This window comes from Sipha flava, unplaced genomic scaffold, assembly GCF_003268045.1.
Source record: "Sipha flava isolate LNK unplaced genomic scaffold, YSA_version1 84_pilon_pilon, whole genome shotgun sequence".
Classification (NCBI taxonomy): Eukaryota; Metazoa; Arthropoda; class Insecta; order Hemiptera; family Aphididae; genus Sipha; species Sipha flava.
The window spans coordinates 86,851-111,403 of NW_020273626.1; the positions used below are offsets into that span (position 1 = coordinate 86,851).

A 24,553-nucleotide genomic window follows, 5' to 3' on the forward strand; every position below is an offset into this window, starting at 1 on the left:
GCCGTCGGGTCCGAACAGTTTTACCCGAACGGTTTTTACGTTCACACCAAACTACTATATTTAGACGGACTGCACCGCACTCGACGGTTTCGCCGTTCTCCGCCGTCGGTCGCCGCAACATGCTGCGGTTTGACGGCGCTGCCGTTGTACCGTTCGTAAAGTAAACACATTGTTTCGATGGGAAGGAACCCACTGTGACTATAGTCAACGGTTAATTTTGTAATTTTGCATATTTTTATATTTTTTTTCTAATTCACCAAATGCTTCTGCGACAGCAATCACTTTAAATAAATTGTCATAATCATCTAACTCCATTCTAAATAAATTAAATGTAATATAATAAGTAGGACTATGCATTAAATTAACTAATAATTTAATTTATAACTTACTTACATGTATTTAGGTGTTTGTGTACAAATCGTGGTACGTAGGTATAAAAAATTTAAATTTACAGTATTAGATATAGTGAAATATAGTAAATAAAGTAGATCACAGACCATAGTAGTTGGTTAACCAACCACTGTACTATCAACTATCAATATTCAATTTTCTTATGGAAATTAGAAATTGATATTTAGCCAGTTTAGGCGCGAAAATTTAGTGATAACACCTATTGTATTAGCGGTAAAAAATCGCAGTGCGGTGCGGGTCGTAAAATCCGCAAACGGTAAAACCGTTCGGACCCGACGGCGAAAATACCGCAGTGCGTTTAGACCCTTAGAGTCTGACATTTTTTCCAATTCTTTTAAAGTGATTGTAATATAAAAGTAAAGGTCTCGAAAAGTTATTATAGAATCGACACAGCGAGTAGTACATAAAGCTTTTAGTTTTTTTTTTTTTTTTAGAATTGATGATCTTTAGAAATTAAATCTAAGATTTTTTTTTTGTTTATAATGATATAATACTATTTTGTCTTTTCTTGCTCATTTAAATGGCAGTTATTATTATTGGTTGTAAAGAATTAGAAAATTATATTTATCAATTTATGACTTTAATAATAATTGATAATATCTCTATTGATAATAAGTCTGGGCCGATAATCTATTACCGAAAAGCTGTTATTTAACTGCGTAGCTGTAAGTTGTTGACAAGCGCTTTTCAACTATTACATATCTACTACTTATTAACCACGGTTAAAGATAAGATAACCTATTAAGTATATACATTACATTGACATTATTTTGATACAACAACTAAACATTTTCAATTTTTTCAGAACTTACCTTAGAAAAGGTTAGTAATAGACCTAAAAGATAATTTAAAAAAAATTAAAGTTCTTAAGGGGGGGGGGTCTTCAGCCCCTCTAGCCACCCCCTCGTATCCGCCCCTGCTCGCACTACGTAAGTTGAATCGAATGGGAGACATTTCCTCGCGAGAAATGCCCGCCGCCGACGTGCGCCGACCGTCACAGTGACGTGGATTATTTTTTTTACCGTCCGGTAGTCTCCGCGTGAAAAAGTTTCACGTAAAAATGTTAATTTCGTGTTTAAATTAATTTACATATCCATGTGGCGGGTGCATTCCCGATTTTAATAATAATAATAAAAAAAAAAAGGTCTGGGGGCTTTATGTTGGAGATGGTTGGCAACTATATTGATTGAGTAAACGACACCCAATATGATGTGCATGGTGTGATTTAATTCCACATCAACTTCATGACAGCGAGCGCTTCCAGCTCAAACAGGTGCGCAATATTCGGCTACGCTATAAACCAAAGCATGGCGGTTGACTTGTTCGAATCGCACAAGAAGTTGTGCTCCCGCAGAATTGAAAACGACATTGTTGTATGTCCGTACGCTACTAACGATTATTTGGAACCTGGATATTAAAATAATTCTAAACTACATATGGGTACATATTATTATTATTCGATTCGATTGGGAATTTGGGAAGATAATAAAAATAAAACGACTGTTGAATAAATATAATATTATAATTATTTATAGAAACATACCATTATTAAAATTAGTTCAAAAATAAAATTGAAAATTTTTAGAGAAATATTATGTTTCTTTAAAGAGTTTATTAAAATATTAATGAAACATTTTTCGTTTAGCTTACGCCAAAATGTTTTTCGTCTACAGGTTACATAGACCACATACCATTAAAAATGCGACTCATTTCAAAATATTTGAAAAAACTGCAATCTTCATTATCGGGATCTCTTTTACATAATTTTTGAATAGGTTCAACTGGTTTTGGTGTAGTTGAAGTAGTTGTAGTAGTAATAGTGGGTATCATTTTAAGCAACTCCCACTCTAATGGATTTAATTTGTCACTGTAAAACGTAATAATATTTGTTTATAATATTATTTGTACACGTTCGTCTGCGTTTTACATTCTGTAAAAAATATATCCTATTGTTTATATACGATTCGTATACCTCCGGATCAATATTAATAATAACAATAATAAAACCATTTCTTAATTTGATTAAAAACAGTTTTAAGTTGCTAGAACAGAGATCGACATGTGATTTTGACAAGAACCAGAAAAAAGTCCAGTGATATAAAATATATTTGATTATACTATTTACTAGTTTTAATACTTATAAGTAATATATATATATATATATTTAAAAAAAATTATAATATTAAATGAATTTGCTGAGAAATTTAAATCGATAATTCAAATAAAATAATGTTTTTTTTTTAAATGAATGTATAAAAATAATAAAAAAAAATTTAATTATTGTATTAAATAAGATATATTGACTGTCTGTCTACGATTGCCACTCATTGTGCTAAAGTAAAAGTTAACCGTCGATGGATCACCGATAAGTACTGATTTTTATCATTGAAACGAAAAGTAACATGCTGTGAACTTGCGAGAAATTATGAAAATGTGATTTGGTCATAAATAGTTAATATTTTAAATCAAATAAAATACAAATGTTAATGATAATAGCTCTAATAATAATACAATTTCCTCTAGTTAAATCGTACAAATTCTATAATTTTTTTATTCTGATGAACTTAACTTAATGTCCTTACACAAATTATATTATAAAAATTAAAATTAGTTTCAACAAAAAATAAAGTAACATTATCTTTTTTAGTATGCTCTGGCTCCTTTGTAATTTAAAAATATTTAACTCTTATGAAAAAAAAAAAAATATTTTTCAAAAGTACTATTTAATTTGTAATGAATTATGAAATATGATCTATAATTATGCATATTAGAGGTTTTCGAATTTTTTTTGCTATGCAGTTACAGAAATCGTTATGTATAATACGGATTATTAAGTCTAATTAATAAAAACGCGTTCGGACGCGGTATATATTTTTCGTCCTATCAAGTGGTCTTTCGACGGTAACGCGTACCTCATAATGGTAATCTATGTTTTATTTATTACATATAATAAAGTAATTAATTTTTAGAATAAACTAATTATTAATTTATAAACTTTAAATAATTAATGAATTGTTTTTTTTTACTTTTTATTTGACTTTGAAGATTTAACTTTTATTTTAAAAATAAAGTCTTTGATCACACTTTTTAGAAGGGTTTAGAGTTAGGTCTAAGTGTGGTGTTGCATTAGATCGTTTTTTAAAACATTATTTATATTTTTATAAAATTTATGTATATTCTAACAAATTTAGCGTTTTACCTGTGGCTTGCACAATAATGTAGAATATATAGAGGTGAACACGGGGTCGAACAACATTCTGAGGCTATGCCACCATTATTTGATATTCTTTGATCTAAAACAAAATAAATATAAGTTATAACACTAAAAATGTCGATATTGTTGTAAAAAATTATCGAATGTTTACATTTATACCAAACGGGTATATACTTGTAATAAGAATGTAAACGAGTGCAAGGGCGTCTATCATCAAAAATCAAGGGAGGACATGTGTGGTCTGTGCCTCTCTGATTCTCGGCGATCGTTATCGATAGGTTTATAATTAGTACTATTTATGATTCCCTGAATTAATTCACTCGTGGTAAGGTTCTGTCCATGAGATATAATATTAGCTAAATAAATTAATTTAATATATATTTAATATAAATTAATAATTATTATAGTTAATGTATAATTGACATGCCCCCTTGCCCCTCTCCCATTGGATACCCTTGTACAAGTAGATGTTTGATTAAATTGGGTTTGGGCTGGTTTACCTACTAATATTTCATAATCAAAAATAGTTTATTCATGATCTCTAATGGGTAATTCGGAATATTTTTAATCAATATACACTTTAAGAGAGCCTCTTTAAATTTTCCTAGATTGTGGCCTGAAAAAAAATGGTCCTGTTGCCCCCTTTTAGAGACGGTTCTGTATATATACATACAAAATATTTATATAGAATATGTGGTTTAAATTGAAAATTATAACCAAAAAACGTTGTCTTACTTGTAAAGTTGTCACATGATAATAAGCCTTGAAAAATGGTTATTTGCGGTCCACATATTCGGATTGGTGTTTCCCAATCTAAAATATGAAGAATATCTTATAATAAATAATATTTTAAAATGTATTGCTTTTTCTAGTGCTTTATCAATAGAATAATTAAAAAATATTTTTATTTAACTTTTCAATCAGTATTGAATATTTTTTCTACAAATAGAAAAATAGAAAAAATTCGGTAAGTACTCAGATTGAAGAAATTTAAAAATAATTTTTATATTATGTAATTTGAATTAATTAATTAAATTTGTTTATAAATTTCTAATATTAAGTTTAAAATGTATTTTTCTTTAGTTACCGATTGCTTCCACGATCTTAGTTGGCCGCATAGGTACGGGCTCTTCGTCTGCACTGCCATAAGGCTTGCTTTCAATTGTTGCTGATAAAGCATTTAACCAAAACAAAACGATTAAGATTCTGAAACAAACCACAGTCATGGTAGATATGAAATTAAAAACATTTTATGAACAGATTTTATAATAAAAACAGTATTATTAATATTAATAATAATTATAAATTTTTTTGTACTTTTTGTCATATATATTTGAATGTTGGTGAAAACGTTGTCGATGACGAAATGTTAGTTTTAGCATTATTTATCAAATACTATAGATTGCTCACTGACCGGTTTTTTGGTGGTGTACTCTATTTGGACAGTGTCATTTCGCAGCGCTGCAGTCGTGCGATTAGCAGTAACTTGTAATCACGTCTGGCCGACGGTTGATCAGAATTTCAGAATGCCAACCCACCCCACACTCACTCAAACAATAGACACCACCATAGTTAAATGAAGGGGTGAACTGTCCCATAAAAGTACGTGTTTTGCGCCACTGCTTGCAGTAGTAATATTTTTATACTGCGTAATGTACAAGTTTTATTGGATACGTTGTACATGGTCTCCTTACACGAGAGCAAATGTGTAATCGCATAATCGACAAATGTGTCAGTATATTATTATAGTATTAATAATAATATACATCAAAACAAAATTAATTTGTTATGAACGTCATGACGACGCACTTTCGACAAGCAGAGAAACATAGTAAGACTGTTGTAGGACATATTTATTTTAAAATATATGACTTGGTGACTGGTGTTGTCGTAAAACTGTATGGAAAGAATAATCGCCTGTAGGTCTAGTAGGGAGGGGCATATGTCCGATATTGTTTTTCACTGTTAAACCCTAACTTCTTCTGAAGAGAATGATATATTTGTTATGTTTTTAAAAGAAATAAATTTAATTTATAGCAGATTTCAATCCTGCATTATTTTTGAAACACCTTATAATATATATATTCGTTAAAAAATACAAGTAAAAAAATTAAAAAAATCAACATTAATAGACTTAAAAAAAAAAAATCATCGGTTAACTCCAAAGCTTTGATGACCGTGCGAATTTTGCACAAAAAACGAGTCATGGAAAACTTCAGAAAAAAAAAAAAATTGCGTTATCCTTATAAGTAATTGAAAAATCGACCGTTTTCTTTTGTTTAAACTAATTTCATACCAAACATATGTTAAACATTTAATCAAATTACAAATAATCCTTTCCTGCATATTCAATTCTACCATGAAAAAATAATATCATAGACTTGAGAAAAATATTTAAGTTTTTATAGTAATATGTTCAAAAAATTGTACCGAAAATTGCGATATACTTACTTTAAATCTCCATCTACATATAACTATAATAAAAGTAGCAATATTTTACAGGAAAAATGCATGGTTCGTTGTTAACTACAATTAATAAGTTATTAAACTTAATTTTCTGAAAAATATTTGAAACAAGTCCAAATTAATGTTTTGGAAATGCCGTACTAGGATAAAAATATGCCATCTTACTCGGTGAAGTTTCTATAATAAAATCAATAGATTACAACAAAATTTTAGACAAAATAGAAGGGTTTATATTGACAAACTCGTTTTTTCATTCGTTAATGTTAATGATAAGTGGATTTTACAAAAATTGGAAATTTCCTTTTTCCTACTTTCTTATGGTTAATGGAGTTAAAGGTAATAATTTAGTCAACATTGTAAAATAATGCGTAAAAAAAAAAATATAGATCTTGATTTATTGCCGTCGTGTATAGTATATGATCAAGGGACATAAAATTGCCGAATGTTTTCGTTACTTAATGTATCTGAAAATAATCCGTAGACAATAATAATTTGAAAAAAATAATTATGATTTATGATATACCACCCCTTATTAAAAGCATAAGAAACAATTTGTTGTCTGGAGATTTTCTATTTGTTGATAAATGTGTTTTTATAAAGGTACTAAAGAAACCTATGGAATTGACTGTAAAATCACATCAGCAAGAGCTATGACAAATATCACTAACATTTATTTATTTTCCAACCATTTACAAAAAATAAGTTGCAAGTTAGCAGTACAAGTTTTAAGTAATTATGTATATAAGCGCGTATGGGTACTGGGCAGTTGATATCAGTCAATCACAGCATTAAATACTGCAGAATTGATTACATAAATTAATAATATGTTCAATTTCGCAAACTGCAAAAATTAATTTGACCCAAATCCAAATAGAAGTCCTATAAGCTCCAAAAACACTTTAGTAGTATTTGAAAACTTGAAGAAAGTACAATGTTTGTATACAGAAGGGAAGAAGGTATGTCATAAAACAAAAAAAATAGCACACCTCCATGTTTCACGGGGATAATTTGGACAATACTACTGTACATTACAACTGTACAAAGAAGAAAAAAAAGACATGCAGCAAAATGTGTTTTTTAATGACTAATCTATTTTATGTAATAAGAATATTAAAAAAATCGTTATAAAAGAAACCCTACGGCTCGTACTATTTGCCGTTATTTTAGGGACATTTCTTTTCATAGCTCGATGAAGTGTTCAATAACAAGTTGTAACTTAATAAATTGTTGTAACTTAACAATTGTGAACCAGACGACGATGATTTTATTACAATTAAGGTAAGTATTAAAATATACACCCGTTGATACTTCAATTTCTTTTGGAAATTAAGAAGACGTGATAATAACAGATCCCGATACAAGTTCAACATCTTGTGAAATTTCTTCTACGGAAGACGCGACATTAGAATCATGCTCGGTGACTTATTTTTTGGGTACTTGGCAAAAAAATATTTTGATGAATTTCAATGTACTAACTGTAACTTAACATAACCAACGAAAAACTTAACTGATGCGAAACATTGCTAATTATGAACAAAATGTATGACAATGTTAGAACATCTCAAGGCTTAAAAGCATCGTTTGATTAACAACAAAAATTATTGTATTAAGCTAGGATATATTTAAAAAAAAAATTTCCTAACTTAAAAAGCGAGAAAAAATTAAACAAATTAACAAATTAAAAGAATAATTGAAAAAAAATAAACAAAAAATTCACACAATATTTCAAAATTCAATATGTAAATATCATTATATATTTATATTACAACTATTATTTAGGACAAAAATGTATAAAGAGTGAAAGTGTAAATATTGGAAAACGAGTATATCAAAATATAGCTAAATTGCATATACTTAGAAACAAATAAATATTATTTTATTCGGACATTATCCTGGGTAAAAAAAAATAATTGATTATGTTTTCAATTTTTTTTATATTGTTTGCCCCTACGGTGTTTTTAATTTAAGATCAAATGATAAAATTATAATAATTTAAAATCAGTTTTGTTTTATTTTTGTGGTTAAACAATAAATTATCTAAATCTAATGGTCTAGCCGAAAAAAAATTATTTGAATTATTTTAACTTATTTATAGGAAAAATTAAAATACATTCATTGTAATAAGGCACATTCAATTTGTCCAGGAAAAATACTTTGTACCTTGTACAACCTTGTACTTTTGTATTTTGTTTACTGATTGTTGGAGACGGTCGACGTGTTAAAAGATAAGAAACCCCACGTCAAACTATACATGATTGTTACAAGGTGATGGCCAAAATAAAATATGATATTATTATTATTAGTTTCGTGTTACTATTTATCAGGAGTTTTACGCCACTAAAAATAAAAAATCTGCAAGCAATCTATAGTATTTATTATTAATGGTTTTAGGTAACAAATAGATTCTAACTACACTTATCAATAACTATAAAAAATATTTATACACTTGGAATTAATTTTTACGTTCCAGTAATTATTTTATTTCACTGTTATTAAAGTTAATCCATATTAATATGCATCTACATATGAAAAACGAACAGGGAAATTAATAAAACAATTTTTCTAATGATATGATTTAAAATTTACTATCAACATAATTTAGATGTGTTTATGATTAATCAGTTTATTAAGGTAATTATTTAATTATTTATTATTTGGCAGCAACCAATAAGGTAAGATAAAACTCTACTAAGTTGTAATAGGTTATCAGTTAGATCAAATAAACCATTAGAGTGTAATTTTATGATACAGATTAATTTAAACAGTTAATATCATCGATCAATGCCTCTATCTAGTAGGTTATTGTGATTAATATTAATGTATATGACATTTCATATTTACTTAGAACGGCTGTTACGTGAGTTCGTAAGTTTTTAAAATGTATCAAAAGCAGTGGCGTGTCATATATGTGTGCGATGTGTGCAAATGCCACGGGTCCTTGACTAGGGAGGGAGCATGATTGCTCAAAATTGCAGAAAAAAAAAAAATTAAAAAAATATAATTATGAAAAAGTAACAAGATTGTTCTCATGGTTCTTAATTTGAAATCAATATATAAATGTTATAAATATTGTATCAAATTTAATTATCTTTACTTCTGCAAAATAAATAACAATTTAGAGGACTAAAATTTTTTTTATAAAAATACGTTTTCAGTGGTTTTTCGTTATCGCTTTGTCGCTTATTGGCCTTACTCCACACCGATGGCTACATTATTATATAAAAAGTATACATATAATATAAACCTCTACGAATTCACACGACTAAAATAACGTTATGTATTTACTGAGTAAGAGATATTATTTTATGACTCTCGTAGTGTCGTGTATCATTGTTCAGAGTCAATACAAAATAATAGACGACAAACTAAATTAAATATTTTATTATATAAATTATTATTATAATAGCTTTAAAATTTACACGTGGTGCTGCGAAACGCAAAATAAAAAAACCAAAGAGAAGAATCTATTAAATGGATAACGAAAATTGATACATTTTTCAAACAACACCATGAAGAAACAAAAAAAGAATGAGCTATTGATGAACCAGGTATTTTGTCAAATAAAATGCATGCTGTTAGTAATTCCATAATCCGATATTATTATATATAATACATGTAATGTATTAAAAGTTCTTTAGTCTCCTAAACAAGAATTGAACACAGCAGTTTCTTTATTTAACTCTACGTTGATAAATCTTCAAAAATACAGTAATTTTTTTTACTTCAGCAATAGAACAATTTAAAATCAATATATTTTATTTAACATTGGATAATCCAATAATACCATTAAATGAACGTTTTATCAGTTTAAATTATATTAGTTCTGATTTATCTAATGCTCTTGCTGGTCAAATTTTGTCGTTCAGATCTTGTTTTAAATAAGAAATTACAAAATGAATATTGGTAAAAGCAATTACTGAATTATTGGTTATAGAGAACACCACATTAACAATAACATTTTCTGAAATATGTGCAGCGTATAATATTTTTAACACTCCACGTAACAGTTGCTACAGCGGAACGTTCATTTTTAAAATTAAAATAAATAAAAAACTATTTATGGAGCACAATGTGTAAAGAAAATTAAGTGGACTTGGAATTCTATTTATTGAAATTGATCGAGCACATTAATTAAATTTAAAAAAAATAATTAATAATTTTTCTGAAAAAAAAAGAACGCAAACGAAATTTCGATCGAACTATTATTATTATTATTATTATTATTATTATAATTATATGTAATTCCATCTTATTTTATACATAATTTAAATTTCAATAAAAAAGTATCGTACCTATATTTTTATAAGATTTTATTATTTTAGAATAAAAATACTTACTTTAAATTTGAACTTATATAACTATAATTATAATATTTTGAATTAAAATGTGAAGGAGCCTTTTTTTACTATTGCACATGGGCCCATATTTGGGATGAACCGCCACTGATCAAAGGTACACCGATTACTGAGGTATATTAATTATATTCAACTTACCTTTTTGCCATGTCTACAAAATCAACATAGAAATCTATAAAATAAAAATTAATAATAATTATTAATTATGAAGTTATGAAGTAAATTATTTATTTTTATACTACATAAATTAAATGATTTCAAATAACACACATCAATGATAATTTATTACGTATACGTTATTGAAACATTATGCTTACTTATTTTAAATATATTAAACATGGTCTATATTCCATCTATATTCCAAGCCATTTATACTTATGTTCAATAATTTAATTTTATTAGGTTTTAAAAAAAAAAAAAAGAAAAATGTGTACATATCAGATTTTAAATATTTTTTTCTTTTATAAATATAATTATTTCTAATTCACGAAAATATTGAAGACTATTTATTATAATATGTATAAAATATACTAATTTTCATAATTTCTCATTCAATATAGATAAAACAACCGAACGTGTCTTATAATATTAATAAAAAACTGTATTAAAAATCTTATTCGTGTACAGGTACCCAACGATAAATATCTGAATGTATAGGTTCATGCATCAAACATCATTAAAATGTGCTTAAAAGAAACGATACATACCTTTACAGAATTATAGAGTATACAAAAAAAAAAAACAATTGTCACCGTAGGAAAATGTCGATTATTATTTCGATTAAATATTCGTTATAAAGGATGTCCACCAGATAATTTCTATAACAATTAGTGACATATAATAAGTATTTTAGTGGACGCAGACGATAAAAAAACAAACATGGGTAATCAAGAATGCATTAGAAGCCTCTCAACATTCCACGACTAAGAACGAAACAAAAATTGTGCAGTTAAAGAAATATATATCGGGTACCTTGGGGGAAAAAATAAAAACATGTTTTATTTACAATATTTAATCACCAAATTCCACCGAATATACAACGTATAACAGAAAAATATTTTAAAAACATCTAAGTAATAAACTAATATTAGTATAATATATATTTATAGAAATTGTATAAAATTAAAGTTTGACGTTTTTAATTTTATATGAAATGTTCCTTTAGTTATTTATGTTATTTCTATGTTAATAATTAACATAGATTTTACTTGAAGTCTCAAGTGAAAAATAATAAAAATTGAAACAACATTGTGTCCCAGGAAACCGTTCATAACAATAAATGAAAATTTTTGTAAACAATTCAGAGGATATAGATATTTAACGTATAAAATACGAGTGTTCTTAAATTTATTGTCATCTTTTGGAGTGCCCATAACAATTGACAAGTATAGAAATCGTCTTGATTTTATTTTTATTCCACAAAAAAAAAAAAAAACGTATTAATGAATGCACAATATTGCCATCAATAATTCTGTGATTTAAATATGTAATAAAAATTATAACTATAACACTATGAAATGTTTCTGTAGATTTTTATTTAATTTGTTAACAGTTTTTATAAAGTTATCAAAATAGGTAATTAATTTGAAAAGAAAAGAGAGCCTATTAAAAAACGAATCATTTTTCAATAAATTGTTCCGGATGAATAATTTTGTATGATCTATGAACATTTGTCCGTGCAATCACAAACGTGTAGATTTCGATTCGTTTTGCGATTGAATTATACTGCGTTCCTCATTCCCTTAACCAAAACGAAAACAGATTGTTTACATCATATAAGCTTGTACTATATTATTGAATGCTCGTTCAAATAGCGCGATTTTTATTAGAACGTTTTAAGTTTAATTCGAAATCAAAATGTGGATCAATATTTAATGTTATTTTTATCTAAAGATGTAATTGAACAGATTTACTTTCTTTGTCGTATTGAATTCCGATGATTCCTGGACAGAATAACACAAAATTGGTTTGAACACCTGGGGATGAGTATGGGGTACGCAGCACAAAACGAATACTTGCCTAAACGACAGATGTTAACTAAACGCTAAAACGCGTTACCGGTGACCGCTTGACGTTGCAATGGTAGGGATGACTGGATGCCGTCGACGACGATCGCAGAGCCTTATTCTATGACCCGGTAACATTGAATATCATTACTGTATGCGCGATGACATAGAAACCAGATCTTTTTGAATGTGTCATTGCGTTCGCCTCTACACATATTAAGAACATCGTCAAGAGATGTTGTCTAAAATATTTCATTTCGAATTTCCAAACCCACATACTTACCTATATTGTTCGAAAAAGTGGCCGACATACTGGTAAAAATATCATTACAAATGGCTATTATAGCATTATTATTTATTATAAGCTGCAATCAGAATAGTTTATTTGACTTTTTTTTTTTCAATACATTTATTATGAACGGTGAAAATCTGTCAAATAAGTTAATGATATATTTAAAAATTGTTTTAATAATATTATATGTAAAATTAGTAAACCTCTTTACGATTTATAAAAAAGGGATAAATGTTTTCTTCCAGAAGTAGAATATCAGTCAAATTATCAGCTGGTAGTTAAACTGTTCCATCTTTTCAATATTTTTTTTGTTAAATAATATTCTCAAGTATAGTATTTTGAAACAAACGCATGCTTGATTTTTATTACACTTATTAGAACTGAAAACAATTATAAGTATTTAAAAAAACAACTGTTAGGTAATAACTATTACCGTGGATAACTATTCTTTGATCAGAAGTCTTCTGATCTTGATCTTTCTTATTTCCAGATCCATTTTAAGTCATTAGATGGCTGGTTTTTTCTAAAAAACATAATGCATCAATAAAATTCGAAAATATTTTTTAAAATTACTTACAATATTTAATTTTTGCGTATAATCATTAAGTGATTAGTTGAGTTTCAATTTTCTCGGGACTCTTACTTGTCAGACATTACTCAACTTAATCATCTAAGTGTTTCTTCGAGTTATAGCATACTCAAAATATTATACAGTTATTGTTTAATGCATATATACGAGTACTAACCATATATAATTGGATAACAACATTTTTTAATTTGTTGCCAATTTATAAAATATTGGTATTTTTAGTTTTATGTGACACATTATATATTTATCATAATGATTATTATCACATTATAACACATGACACGTTGTGAATTGTGTTTAATTATTAAAATTTCTTCATCGCTGAATTGGCAGCGAACTATAATGTCAACAATGTTTGTATTCTATTATAAGTCATGTGAATATGATTATGTTTACAAGTAAAATAAAATGTAAACATTTAGAAATAGTATTTATGAAACTGTAAAAAAAACATCATAAAAACAAGATTATAAACATGAGGTTATTTTTTTAATCAATAATAATCAGCTGTTGATAGATTTTATCAATAAATATTATTCTACTATACACGAATAGAAAAAAGTTTTCCATCAAATTCCTTTTTTACCTGAATATTCAACAACGTTCTATACTATTTATATTTGTACTTGTGTATTCTGTAATTAAAGAAAAGTTTTTATTAGTTTAATAAAACACGCTTTAATAATTAGTGTGACTTTTTGCATTCATAAATACATTGCAAATCTGTGGTTAGCAACGATTTGTTATTTGATTATAACATTAGACTCAAGCATAATTTTGTAATTTTCAGAATCAATAACTATTCAACACATAATTGCAATCAATAATTTTGAAAATTCTTCACATTTTAAACGTGTTTTAAAATATAATTTTGATCATGGATGACAGTATAATTCCTAAAGCAGATAACACCAGTGAAATAATTCGCGAAAACTTGCTGAAATCGACATATATTAATAAACGAAATGACTTACGTAAAAATATACTACCTGCAAAACGTCGTAATAACATTAAGTAAAAATACATTTATAATGAAAATGTGTTCTTAATTATAAAATTACAATAACGGATTTAATGTATTGAAGTAGAGATGGTATTTATTACTCAGGTCAGCAACTTTACAATTAGAAAAAGAACAGGCCAATCTTTTAGCGAACTTGAACGTTGTGTTACAAAAATCAAAATTGAAGCAAGATCGTCGAAACCAAGTCGATATTTATAATCTATATAAAGAAAAAGAAAAAGCTGATCAGAATAATAAATATTTAAGAAAATTTTTATTTGATTTGAATAAAGAAATAGGTAGGTTACAGAGTAAAGATGATCGTCAAAAAAAAATAACTGATGCCGAGTTAAAAACTGTCAATGAACAGAAATTTCTCAACGATATAGAAAAACTATTACTTGGAGTATTTACTATTAGCATTGATGATGAGAAAATTATTTACATTTAATTTTGATTTAGAAAAACCATGCGTATAATAAAGAAGTGAAAAAACTTGAAGACCTGAGGCAAACGCTGGACGGTTTGCTTAAAAAACTAGCACATAAAAATGTAACATATGACTCAATGATTTGTCATTTGGATAAAGAAGCTAAATACCTCACGAGTTTTTGTGAATGTGCATTAAATTATCAGGAAAAAAAGTTAGTACTAATCTAACTGTTATTTTACCAAAGCGGTATAGATAAATGTATAATTAATATGTAATACAATATAATACAATACAATACAAATATAATTAATATGTATATATTTTAGGGAAAAAGCTTTAAACAATTTAACATTGTTTCGCGAAAATAACACGCCAGAAGAAGTACAATGGCATTTACGAGTTAATGCTGCAAGTTATAAACTAAAAGGCGACCTTGAATTGAGCGAATTCCTACAAAAAAAACGTAAATACTTGAACATAATTATTTTAAATATACAATTTTAAAATTTTACAACCTCGTATTCAATAAATCATGTCGTATGTCTGATTTTTTAAAAATTATTTTGTTAAACGACATTTTTATTATACATTGTCAAAACATTAAATGTTTTAAAAACTACATAGTATATTTACTGAACTATTAATTTATAGCACAGGATTTAATTAGCTGATCTGATTGAAATATATAAATGGATGTATCACATTTTTTATGGATAAGAACTGCAATTGAAAACCTGGGAACAACAACAGGACATCTCCAATAAACTAAATTTTTCAGGACTAACAAATAACTATTTTAAAATTTAAATTATAACTTTAAAATTTAACTAAAATCATATTTTGATTTAATTTTAATGATTATAATAGAGACTAATACTTAAATGGTAAAAATAAAATTTTAAAATAGCCAAAACAAAAAAATAAAACTTAGGAGATGTCTGGTTGTTGCAACGTAATATTATTTACAAAATTATATTTTGATAAATATGTAATATTATTATTATTATAAAATGTTTCTATTAGGTATGTTGTTTAATTTAATTTTATATATTTTGGAATGTGTGTGTGTTCCAAAATAAGAATTTATTATTATTATTGATAAATAAATAAATAAAACTTTTTATCAGTGAAGGTACTTTTTCATGATAATACATAATTTTTTTAAACAAAATTTCATTAAACAAAATATTGAAATAAAATAACTTATGACTTTATGTAACAAACAATGAGCAATTGTACAACAATATGATAAGTTTCACGTTCACATATTACAAACAAGTTCATATAAAAACAAAATCAACAAAATATAAATGAAAGTAAAATCTTTTAAAACATAATAATACATTATTTTTAAATAAAATTTTAGTATTAAACTTGATATTCTTATCTTATTCAGTCTTCATCAATTAATGCTTCAGTATGTTCATCTTCACCTGATCTGGGATTTGAATAATATTATAAATATTCAGAAAGAACATACTTTCAGAAAGATGCCAGATCTTTCAGTTTAGCTTCTTTAATAATCAATGGTCCATTGTATAATAAAGAATCATTTGTTGGTAGGCTTAATGTAATTTTAGATTTGTGATTAGATCACAATAGCACGTATCTATATACAATTTAGAGTATAACCAACATTTGGTGCAACAACCAGGCATACCCGAATATGTCTCGTTGTATCAAATAATAAACCAGACATCTCCATTTGTTTAATATCTCAGTATCTGAGAATCGAATATGTCTGGTTGTTGCACCAATCGACGTGTTTTTTTTTTTTTATAATGTTAGCCGAAAAAGTGATTTTGACCAAAATATGGAGATGTCTGGTTGTTGCCCCAGGTCTTCAATTATTCAACTACAGTACTACAGTACTCGCTGATTCGGTCATCGCTAGTCCGGAAATTTATATTTCGTACTTTAGTACTCTTATGTACGAGTATATATACATACACATAAATATTATACAAAAATGATTTATGTCAATATCGATTGTTTACTACTATAAGACATATATTATTGATAGATAATTGAGATATATATGTTACAATTTAATCCCAAAATTCGTTAAAATTAGTTTTAATTAGTCAATACTAGTTTTCACAAATAAGTTTTGTCAAAACTAATTGACTAATTAACCAGAACATCAATATTATTATTAGTTTTTAAATAGAGTTTTGTAACAAAAGTAAATTTTAAATGGGTATAATTTTAGATTCTGAACGGAGTGATGGAATCTATTGGTTCTTCAATGATGTGTGTTTTTTTTTAATTTTTTTTTGTGTTTGTCAGCATGTTTTGGGGCAGTAAAAATTCTTCGATTTTATTAAACAGCAACTTTTTTGAAAGGAAAATGAACATAGATGGTACTTTGGTAGATCAAAAATCAAACTGTTTCAATACTTTTTAAAAGTATCGAAAAAACCCATAAAAAATATACGAAAAAACGGGAATTTTTACGCAAAACCACGTTTTGACCAACTATATTTTATTTTAAAATGCTCTAATTCAAAAACGAAAAACAGCATACACTTGAAATTTTCACCAAATATTTAAATATTAATATATATATATATATATATAGAATAATATTTTTTCTATATATATATTTAACAAATCATCTCCGTTCAGAATCGTTATTCGTATACAATGATACCTACCTATCATTGCATTCAAATTTAACAAATCCATTGTAATGACCTATCTATTACTGGCCATATTATAACACAATTTTTAATAATAAATAATTAATGATGACAACAATAATATTATTTTAATTATTATACTAAACAATTTAGATATAAATCTCAATCATGAATAAATCATTTTATAATGATTAAAAACTTATTTTTTTGAAACGAAACACTTTTATTTTAGAATGGGTACCTACTTAAAATAATATAATATAAATTATCAGTTTATAATACCATAACAAATTAAACTTTTTTAAAACATTTAAAAATAAAATATTATAATAAAATAAATAACAATCCAAAAAACAATATTTTAACTGCAGACCTAATCCATACTTTGGTAAAGTCTTTTGATAATATAATCTTTAGCCTTTCTGGGTTACTTTTTAAAATCTTCATGGATTTAATGGCACTGAATTATTACTTAATATTCTAATATGAATAACAATATTACAAATAAAAAAGTAACATTTTAATTAAAGTTATTTTCAACAAAATAAAACTTTATGATTATTATAACAATAAATTAATGTTGAATTAAACCAAATAAACTTATTTTAATATCTAAATTAATAATAATAAATTTAATTTTTAATAAATACAGTCTTATTCTCCAGCTCTATTAGCTTCTTCCATATTATTATTTTGACAGTTAGTATTTAAATTATTATTAAATGGCTTATAATAGTTGGGGATACAATTTGCATCACAAAGGCTGATTAAATCTGCTTTTTTTTTTGTAATGTTATTTCAGGTGGCTTAAAATAAGCTGGTTTTAAGAAAGGTTTTTACAAAATACTTTGGACCTGCGTCCTCGACATGCAACTTTTCGAACATCAATTGTTTGAATTCCTTTTCAGAAAATTCATTTTTATAAAACACTTTGTATGGGGAATCTTTTCTAGTAAGGGGTTAGCCTAACCTTCTAATACTTTGATTTTATTCCATATAACTTTTTCTTTTCTGTATTTATGGTAAAATTATTTTAAATTTTAGTACATAATTTTTTGAAGTCTATTATGTCTTCAGTACCCATTTGTTAAACTTTATACGGCTCTCCTTTTCATGCTAAGCTTATTATTGGTATCCATTGTTTAGACACATAAATTGGACCACCTTTAAGACATTTTTTTTCTCCTTCTCGATACAAGCATGCATCGCATCCCCTTCATTCTGAGTATGACCACATAACAAAAACTTGTGTGTTATTAATGGAATATTTAACATAATTGTAGCATACATGTAAAAAATGAGTAAAAATTAATTTTTATTTTAACCAGCACAATAGTTTGAATAAAATATTATTGGTATGCCTGTTTAGTTAGATTTGTTTAAGTACGTCCACAAACATGAAGCTTTTTCAATGGCACCTCTATTTGCTTGTTCCTCATTCCAAACAAAACAATAAATATCCCGTGAAGAAGTCTCAAAAATAGTAAAATTGTAAACACTTCATTTTCTTTTGTAGTAAAACATGTTAACATCTCCACATGGGTTTTGTAATACAGCTTTAAGATCAAAACAGCAGACACTAACCATTCCTTCTCTTCCTTTAGCAATATCTTTTAATTTTTTTTTCTCTACATTGTATCTTAGCTATTATGTGTGCATCATAATCATCACGACTTGCATGTTTTTCTACATTTATTTTGTTTGTCCAAGCTGCACTTATAGAGCATTGGTCTTTTTCGGTTGAAAAAAACCAATATTGCGTTGGTGGTTAAGTAAATCATAGTAAACGTATTGAAATACACAATCTTTCCCATTTTCATTTTGGTTTATTACATACCATTTGTACATGTCAGCAAATGATAAGCTACTATCAATGTACTCTCTTTTGGTTTGTGCTCTTAAGGAGTGCGCAGGGATTCTAGGGAAAGAATCAATATATTTCAAAACATTAAGTTTTAATTCATCTGCAATTTTTTTTTGATTATTATGTTTAACTTGTTTTATAATTTTAAGTATTCCTTCACTATTCATATCAATAATACTGTTTCTTATAATTTTATCACTTACAACAAGTGTAGCCTCAAAAATTATCTTGGATACTTTCTCTTTTATAAGACTATCACTAATATTTTAAAAGTAGGCAAAAATTACTTTTTATCTTTTTGGAATTAGGTGTCTTCATTGAATAGAGGATTAACTACATCAGTATGCCTGACTATAAATTCTCTTTGCCTATTTTTGTCACCTATTGCCCAAAACTTTTTTTTTTATAAGCTCTCTTTGTTCTAAATTTAATTTTGAATTACATTCAAAGCGATAATTTTCACATGGAGCTTTTAATAATTTTGGTTTTACAATGATCCCAGATGTATTAACATATTCTTCACCTCTATTCTTAGCAATGTTCTAATTCTTCACAATGCTTTTACATTTTGTTTCCACAAATGTGGATTTCTAGTGCACTTTATTGTAGTTCTTATAGTTTCTTCAGTTTCCATTGATCGGAAGTAGGTTGTTTGCTTTGTTAGATTTTCAACAAATTTTTTCTCATCATTTGGAACAGAAATAACAATCACTTTATTCTCAACAGAAACAAATTGTTCCTCATGATTTGGAATAGAAATACCCATTCTTTCATTCTCAAAATAAGCAGATTCTTTTTCATAAGTTGGAATAAAAATAACAGTTGCTTCATTTTCAATAAAATTAGAATTTTGCCCAGTTTCTAAATTGCCTAAATTAAATAAAGATAAACAATCTTAGTAAATATGAAAAAAATTATTTATTTATTTTTTATTGTTTAATATATTAATATACAAATCAATATATTAACTATAATTAATACTCTAGATATTCAAACATTTTATGAACAGGCATATTATTTAACTTACTAAAATACATTTTGTATTAGTTGATTATATATTAAATAATATATTGTATACCTTATTGATTATATTATGAAATTCAGTAATTTTTTTTAAAAATAGTCTGTACAAAAACTTTTTTATAAGTGATAAACTGATAAATTGTATAGATAATTCATTTATTTATTATTATTAAGGTGGTTATATTATTATAATTGGTAAATATCAACTAATTATTTTAGGTAAAACAAATAATTGTGAAAAAATCACATTAATATGAAAATACATTATTAATTTTACCGTATGTAAAATATCTCTCCATTATATTATTATTATTTTGTACATTTTCAGAGTTTTCATATTGCATATCCACAATTTCATCCAAAATTGATAAATTATTATTTTCATTGTTCTCAAGAAAATTAAGATCATACTTTACATCCTATCTACTAATATTACAAATACCCATTTATAAAATACGTAAAATATTACTTATTTAATTGATTTTTGGTACACATACTTTAATTTCTGATAACAAGTATTGTTCATGATATTCAATAGTTGGATTTTCAAATTGACTGAAAGAGATGTTTTTTATACTTTTAGCAGTCTTCTTCAAAAAAAAGTTCATACATAAAAAAAATAAATTACGTATATAGAAAATAATTGTACTAATTAACTATTAGAACTTAATTTACATTTTGTTTTATATTTGTATTTCTGACATCTTCATACAATAAAAAGTTCTTTTTATCTATTAGCAAAAAAAATGAAATTTAAATAGCTGTAAAATTATGAATTTTGTATTATTATATACTTTTTAATATAAAGTACTAACTGTATTTATTAATTTTTCATGTTTAGAATATGTCTTAATATTAACTTGACTGAGTATTTTCCGTCCTCTTGAGTGAGATGACATAATTATTACAATAATAATTATTCGCAAAAAATAATATGAACCGAACAGTGGCGTAGCTAGGATTTTCTGAAGGGGGGTGTGAATTATAATTATTAAATATTATATATAATACGTACAAACTAAAACTTTTATTTTAATTAATTAATATGTATACATAATGTCTGTAATAGAGATGTAATGTATATTCGAATTCGGATAGCTTTACTATAAAACATTCGAATATTTGACTATTCGAATATCAGTATTTGATGCTAAAATACCAATTATTATTAAACGTTTTGTGTTGCACAAAAACGTAAACGAATAATTTTCGTCACGTATCGTCGCAATCGCGATAATGTTAACCTGTATATATGTAATTAGTATTGTGCATTATTTTATATTTCATATTGTATTATCGATTTACCTATATTCCTATAATAATGTAATATATGATACGGCTCAAGGGGGGTGTCATATCTACCAAACACCCCCCTTGTATACGCCACTGGATCCGAACACGTTTATGTTGTAAGATTTTATAGAAGGAATGTATAAGTATATGTGTATGTAGTAAAAAGCAATAGATACAATAATTATATTAACTATTTAACTAATAAGTTTACAACTAATGATTATTACCATTATAATAAACGAATCATAATAATATTATTATTATTATTTGTTATCATTATGCCTCACGTGTCAAGTGGCTTTTATCTTTGTTGAAAATCATAATCAAGAATTATTTCAGTGCAATAGAGCCATATTACAATATGTGGCCGTATTGTTATCAGTTAGTATATTTAAAAGGCCACATTTCGTATTACGGCTTGATTGTTTTCAACTAGCTCTCGATCTGTCTTGGTGCAATAAGTTTATTTGTATCATTAACGATTTAAAAATATAATTACATAGATCGTGCCACAAAAAAAAAAAAAAAAAAAAATAAAAAAAATAGGAATTCAGAGGTACTAAAAACGTAAATTTAAAATTTTTTGATATATGGTCCTCTTGCACTGATAGTGCGATATATATTCTTAGGTTCATATATATGTACATATGTATTTTTAGTATAATTGTAAGTAACTCTACGAAATTGGAAATATTTGGGAAGTACCCATGTATGTAGTTGATTAAGATTTTTTAATTTCGATTATATGTTGTGATATTATTATCGTTTCTCATTTCAGTTCATTCGTTGTTTCGTTTAGTGATGATTGTGTATTCATGTAGACCTTTTAATGTAAACATTTTAAATTTTTATAAATAAAGTGTTATTTTTTTTCTTTATTTATAAGTAAGCTGAAGAAATGTCATTCCGTGTTTCAATAATCCGGATAGAGTCCCGGTCCCATTTTGTCCGGATCAGCGAGACTACTATAATATTATACTAATGATTAAGTATAGTTAAAATATTTATTCAAATGCATAATTAACTGAACAGTGTCATACTTAGGAATTATCATGGAGTGTGCTGATGTGTTAGTTACAAGATATAGTCTTAAAAGTCATATATATAGACATTTACAATTACTTATGTAATTTGTTCTTTAAAAATGTATATTATTTTAAAATGTAGAGTTAAATATACTAAAGTTAAGCTGCTTCACCTTGTGATTTTATATTTAAAATAAACTAAATAATTAATTTATATACGAATCATTTCAAATTTTTTTTTATAATCAATAAATATTAATTACGATTAGTATAGAATATTTTTTTATGATAAACAAATAATTAATTGATATTACTTTACCGATTTCGCGCAGATGTTCATCATACGACTAAATAATTTCTGGGATCGTCACTTCTACTTTTTTTAGTCATAACTCTCTAAGCATACTTCCTTAGGTATGCCACAAACTTTGAATATTTTTAGACGAAAACAATTAATTTGTTTAGGTAGTGAACGTCGTAACAACCGTAAAACCAGCCCCGCCAAGGTAATTAAAGAAAGTTATGAAAACGAAGACCTCTCAAAAGCCATGAAACACCTGATCCATATTAGCGGAGAATCAGATTTGAAAATAATTACAGAAAATATAAAAAAAATGTCGTATGATAAAGCGAGTTTATTTCATCTAATAATCTTCATTGAAAAACAAGTAAGTTAATTACTCTCATGATAAAATTTCCGTAATCATGAATATAATGAAAATTTCTGATCATCATCCAATTTTAACTTTTATTTTAAACAATTAAGTTTGACAAAAAAAAAAAAATCCATTTAAAAAAACCATTCAAAGCTCACATATTATACCAATGTGCAATAAATATGTACATTTATTAATAGTTACATTTTGTGGATGAAAATTGTTTTTTAAAAACGTATTTGCATGTATTGATCTAGAAAATCAATGTTTCACGTTAAAAATACTATGTTCGACTAGAAATGATCTGTTCGCAATAATGTACTGTATTTTATTCTAATAAAGTGAATATATAATATACATAATACATTAATAAATCGAAAATCAAAATAGAAATTATTCACCAAAAATTTTATTTAATTAAGTTTATAACAAAGCCGATTAACATTTTTGTTAAATATCGCTTATATTTGCTTATTTTATTAAATTTGAATAACAAATTTTGCTAAAAAAATAATCTTGTTTTATAGAATATTATCTAAATCAAGTTAAATGTGTTTATTATTTAGCACAAATTGCATGCGCACATTATAAATAAAAAAAAAAATATAAAAAAGATAAATAAATAAAATAATATAGAAGCATTATTAATATGAACTGATCAGCCTCTACTTCATTACATAAAAACTAATAACGTGTTTAAAAATAAAAATAAAATATGTAATCAATTTTTATAATCAACAGTTAAGTGAACTGGAATATTCTCTTAGTCATTATAAAAGTATTGGAAAGGAAAGAAAAGGATCAATCAATAATAAAAATAAAATGTACGATGATAAATTAAATACTCTCTTAATAAAAGTTCAAGTGAATGAAGATACGATAAATTCGATTCAAACAATTTTAAAAAACGTGAGTGACGCGTATATAAGGTCAATCGAGGAAATATACAGTATATTTAAAATGATTGGAATTGACCCGTCGTTATACGAAGTATTGGGACTAAGTGAACCAATAAACGAGGAAAATATGTTGAACTATTTCAAAGAAATGGAAAAAAGATTATTTGAAATACTTTTCAAACTAAATATTATAGAAAACAGTTGCTTGACAGGGCCAGTTGAAGATCCATTGATGTCAGACGTAGAATCTACACAGAATCTGCTCACGAAGGATTACAATGGCATTGAAATTAAACTAAACAAAGTTCTAGACATTGGAGACGGTTCAAAAAATCAAAAACTTAATCATAATATCGATGTTGGATACTTACCGTCCACCTAG

General features: G+C 26.2%; 2 protein-coding genes and 1 long non-coding RNA gene across 3 annotated transcripts; 1 reads left to right on the forward strand and 2 right to left on the reverse strand.

Annotated features, from left to right (window-relative positions):
* Positions 1-249: 249 nt before the first annotated feature.
* LOC112693325 lies at positions 250-479 on the reverse strand. The gene is made up of 2 exons (XR_003149468.1): positions 394-479; positions 250-316 (listed from the first exon to the last, which is right to left on the reverse strand). It is a non-coding gene; the product is annotated as an uncharacterized LOC112693325 (long non-coding RNA).
* A 1,606-nt stretch (positions 480-2,085) lies between these two features.
* On the reverse strand, positions 2,086-12,452 carry LOC112693297. The gene is made up of 6 exons (XM_025568296.1): positions 12,360-12,452; positions 10,585-10,618; positions 4,713-4,831; positions 4,361-4,438; positions 3,611-3,704; positions 2,086-2,278 (listed from the first exon to the last, which is right to left on the reverse strand). Exons 2-6 carry the CDS (start codon positions 10,593-10,595, stop codon positions 2,086-2,088), a joined length of 495 nt encoding a protein of 164 aa, XP_025424081.1. The 5' UTR covers positions 10,596-10,618; positions 12,360-12,452.
* Positions 12,453-14,210: 1,758 nt separating this feature from the next.
* Positions 14,211-24,553, forward strand: LOC112693298. The gene is made up of 7 exons (XM_025568297.1): positions 14,211-14,347; positions 14,442-14,545; positions 14,636-14,742; positions 14,799-14,980; positions 15,096-15,232; positions 23,082-23,284; positions 24,014-24,553. Exons 1-7 carry the CDS (start codon positions 14,211-14,213, stop codon positions 24,551-24,553), a joined length of 1,410 nt encoding a protein of 469 aa, XP_025424082.1.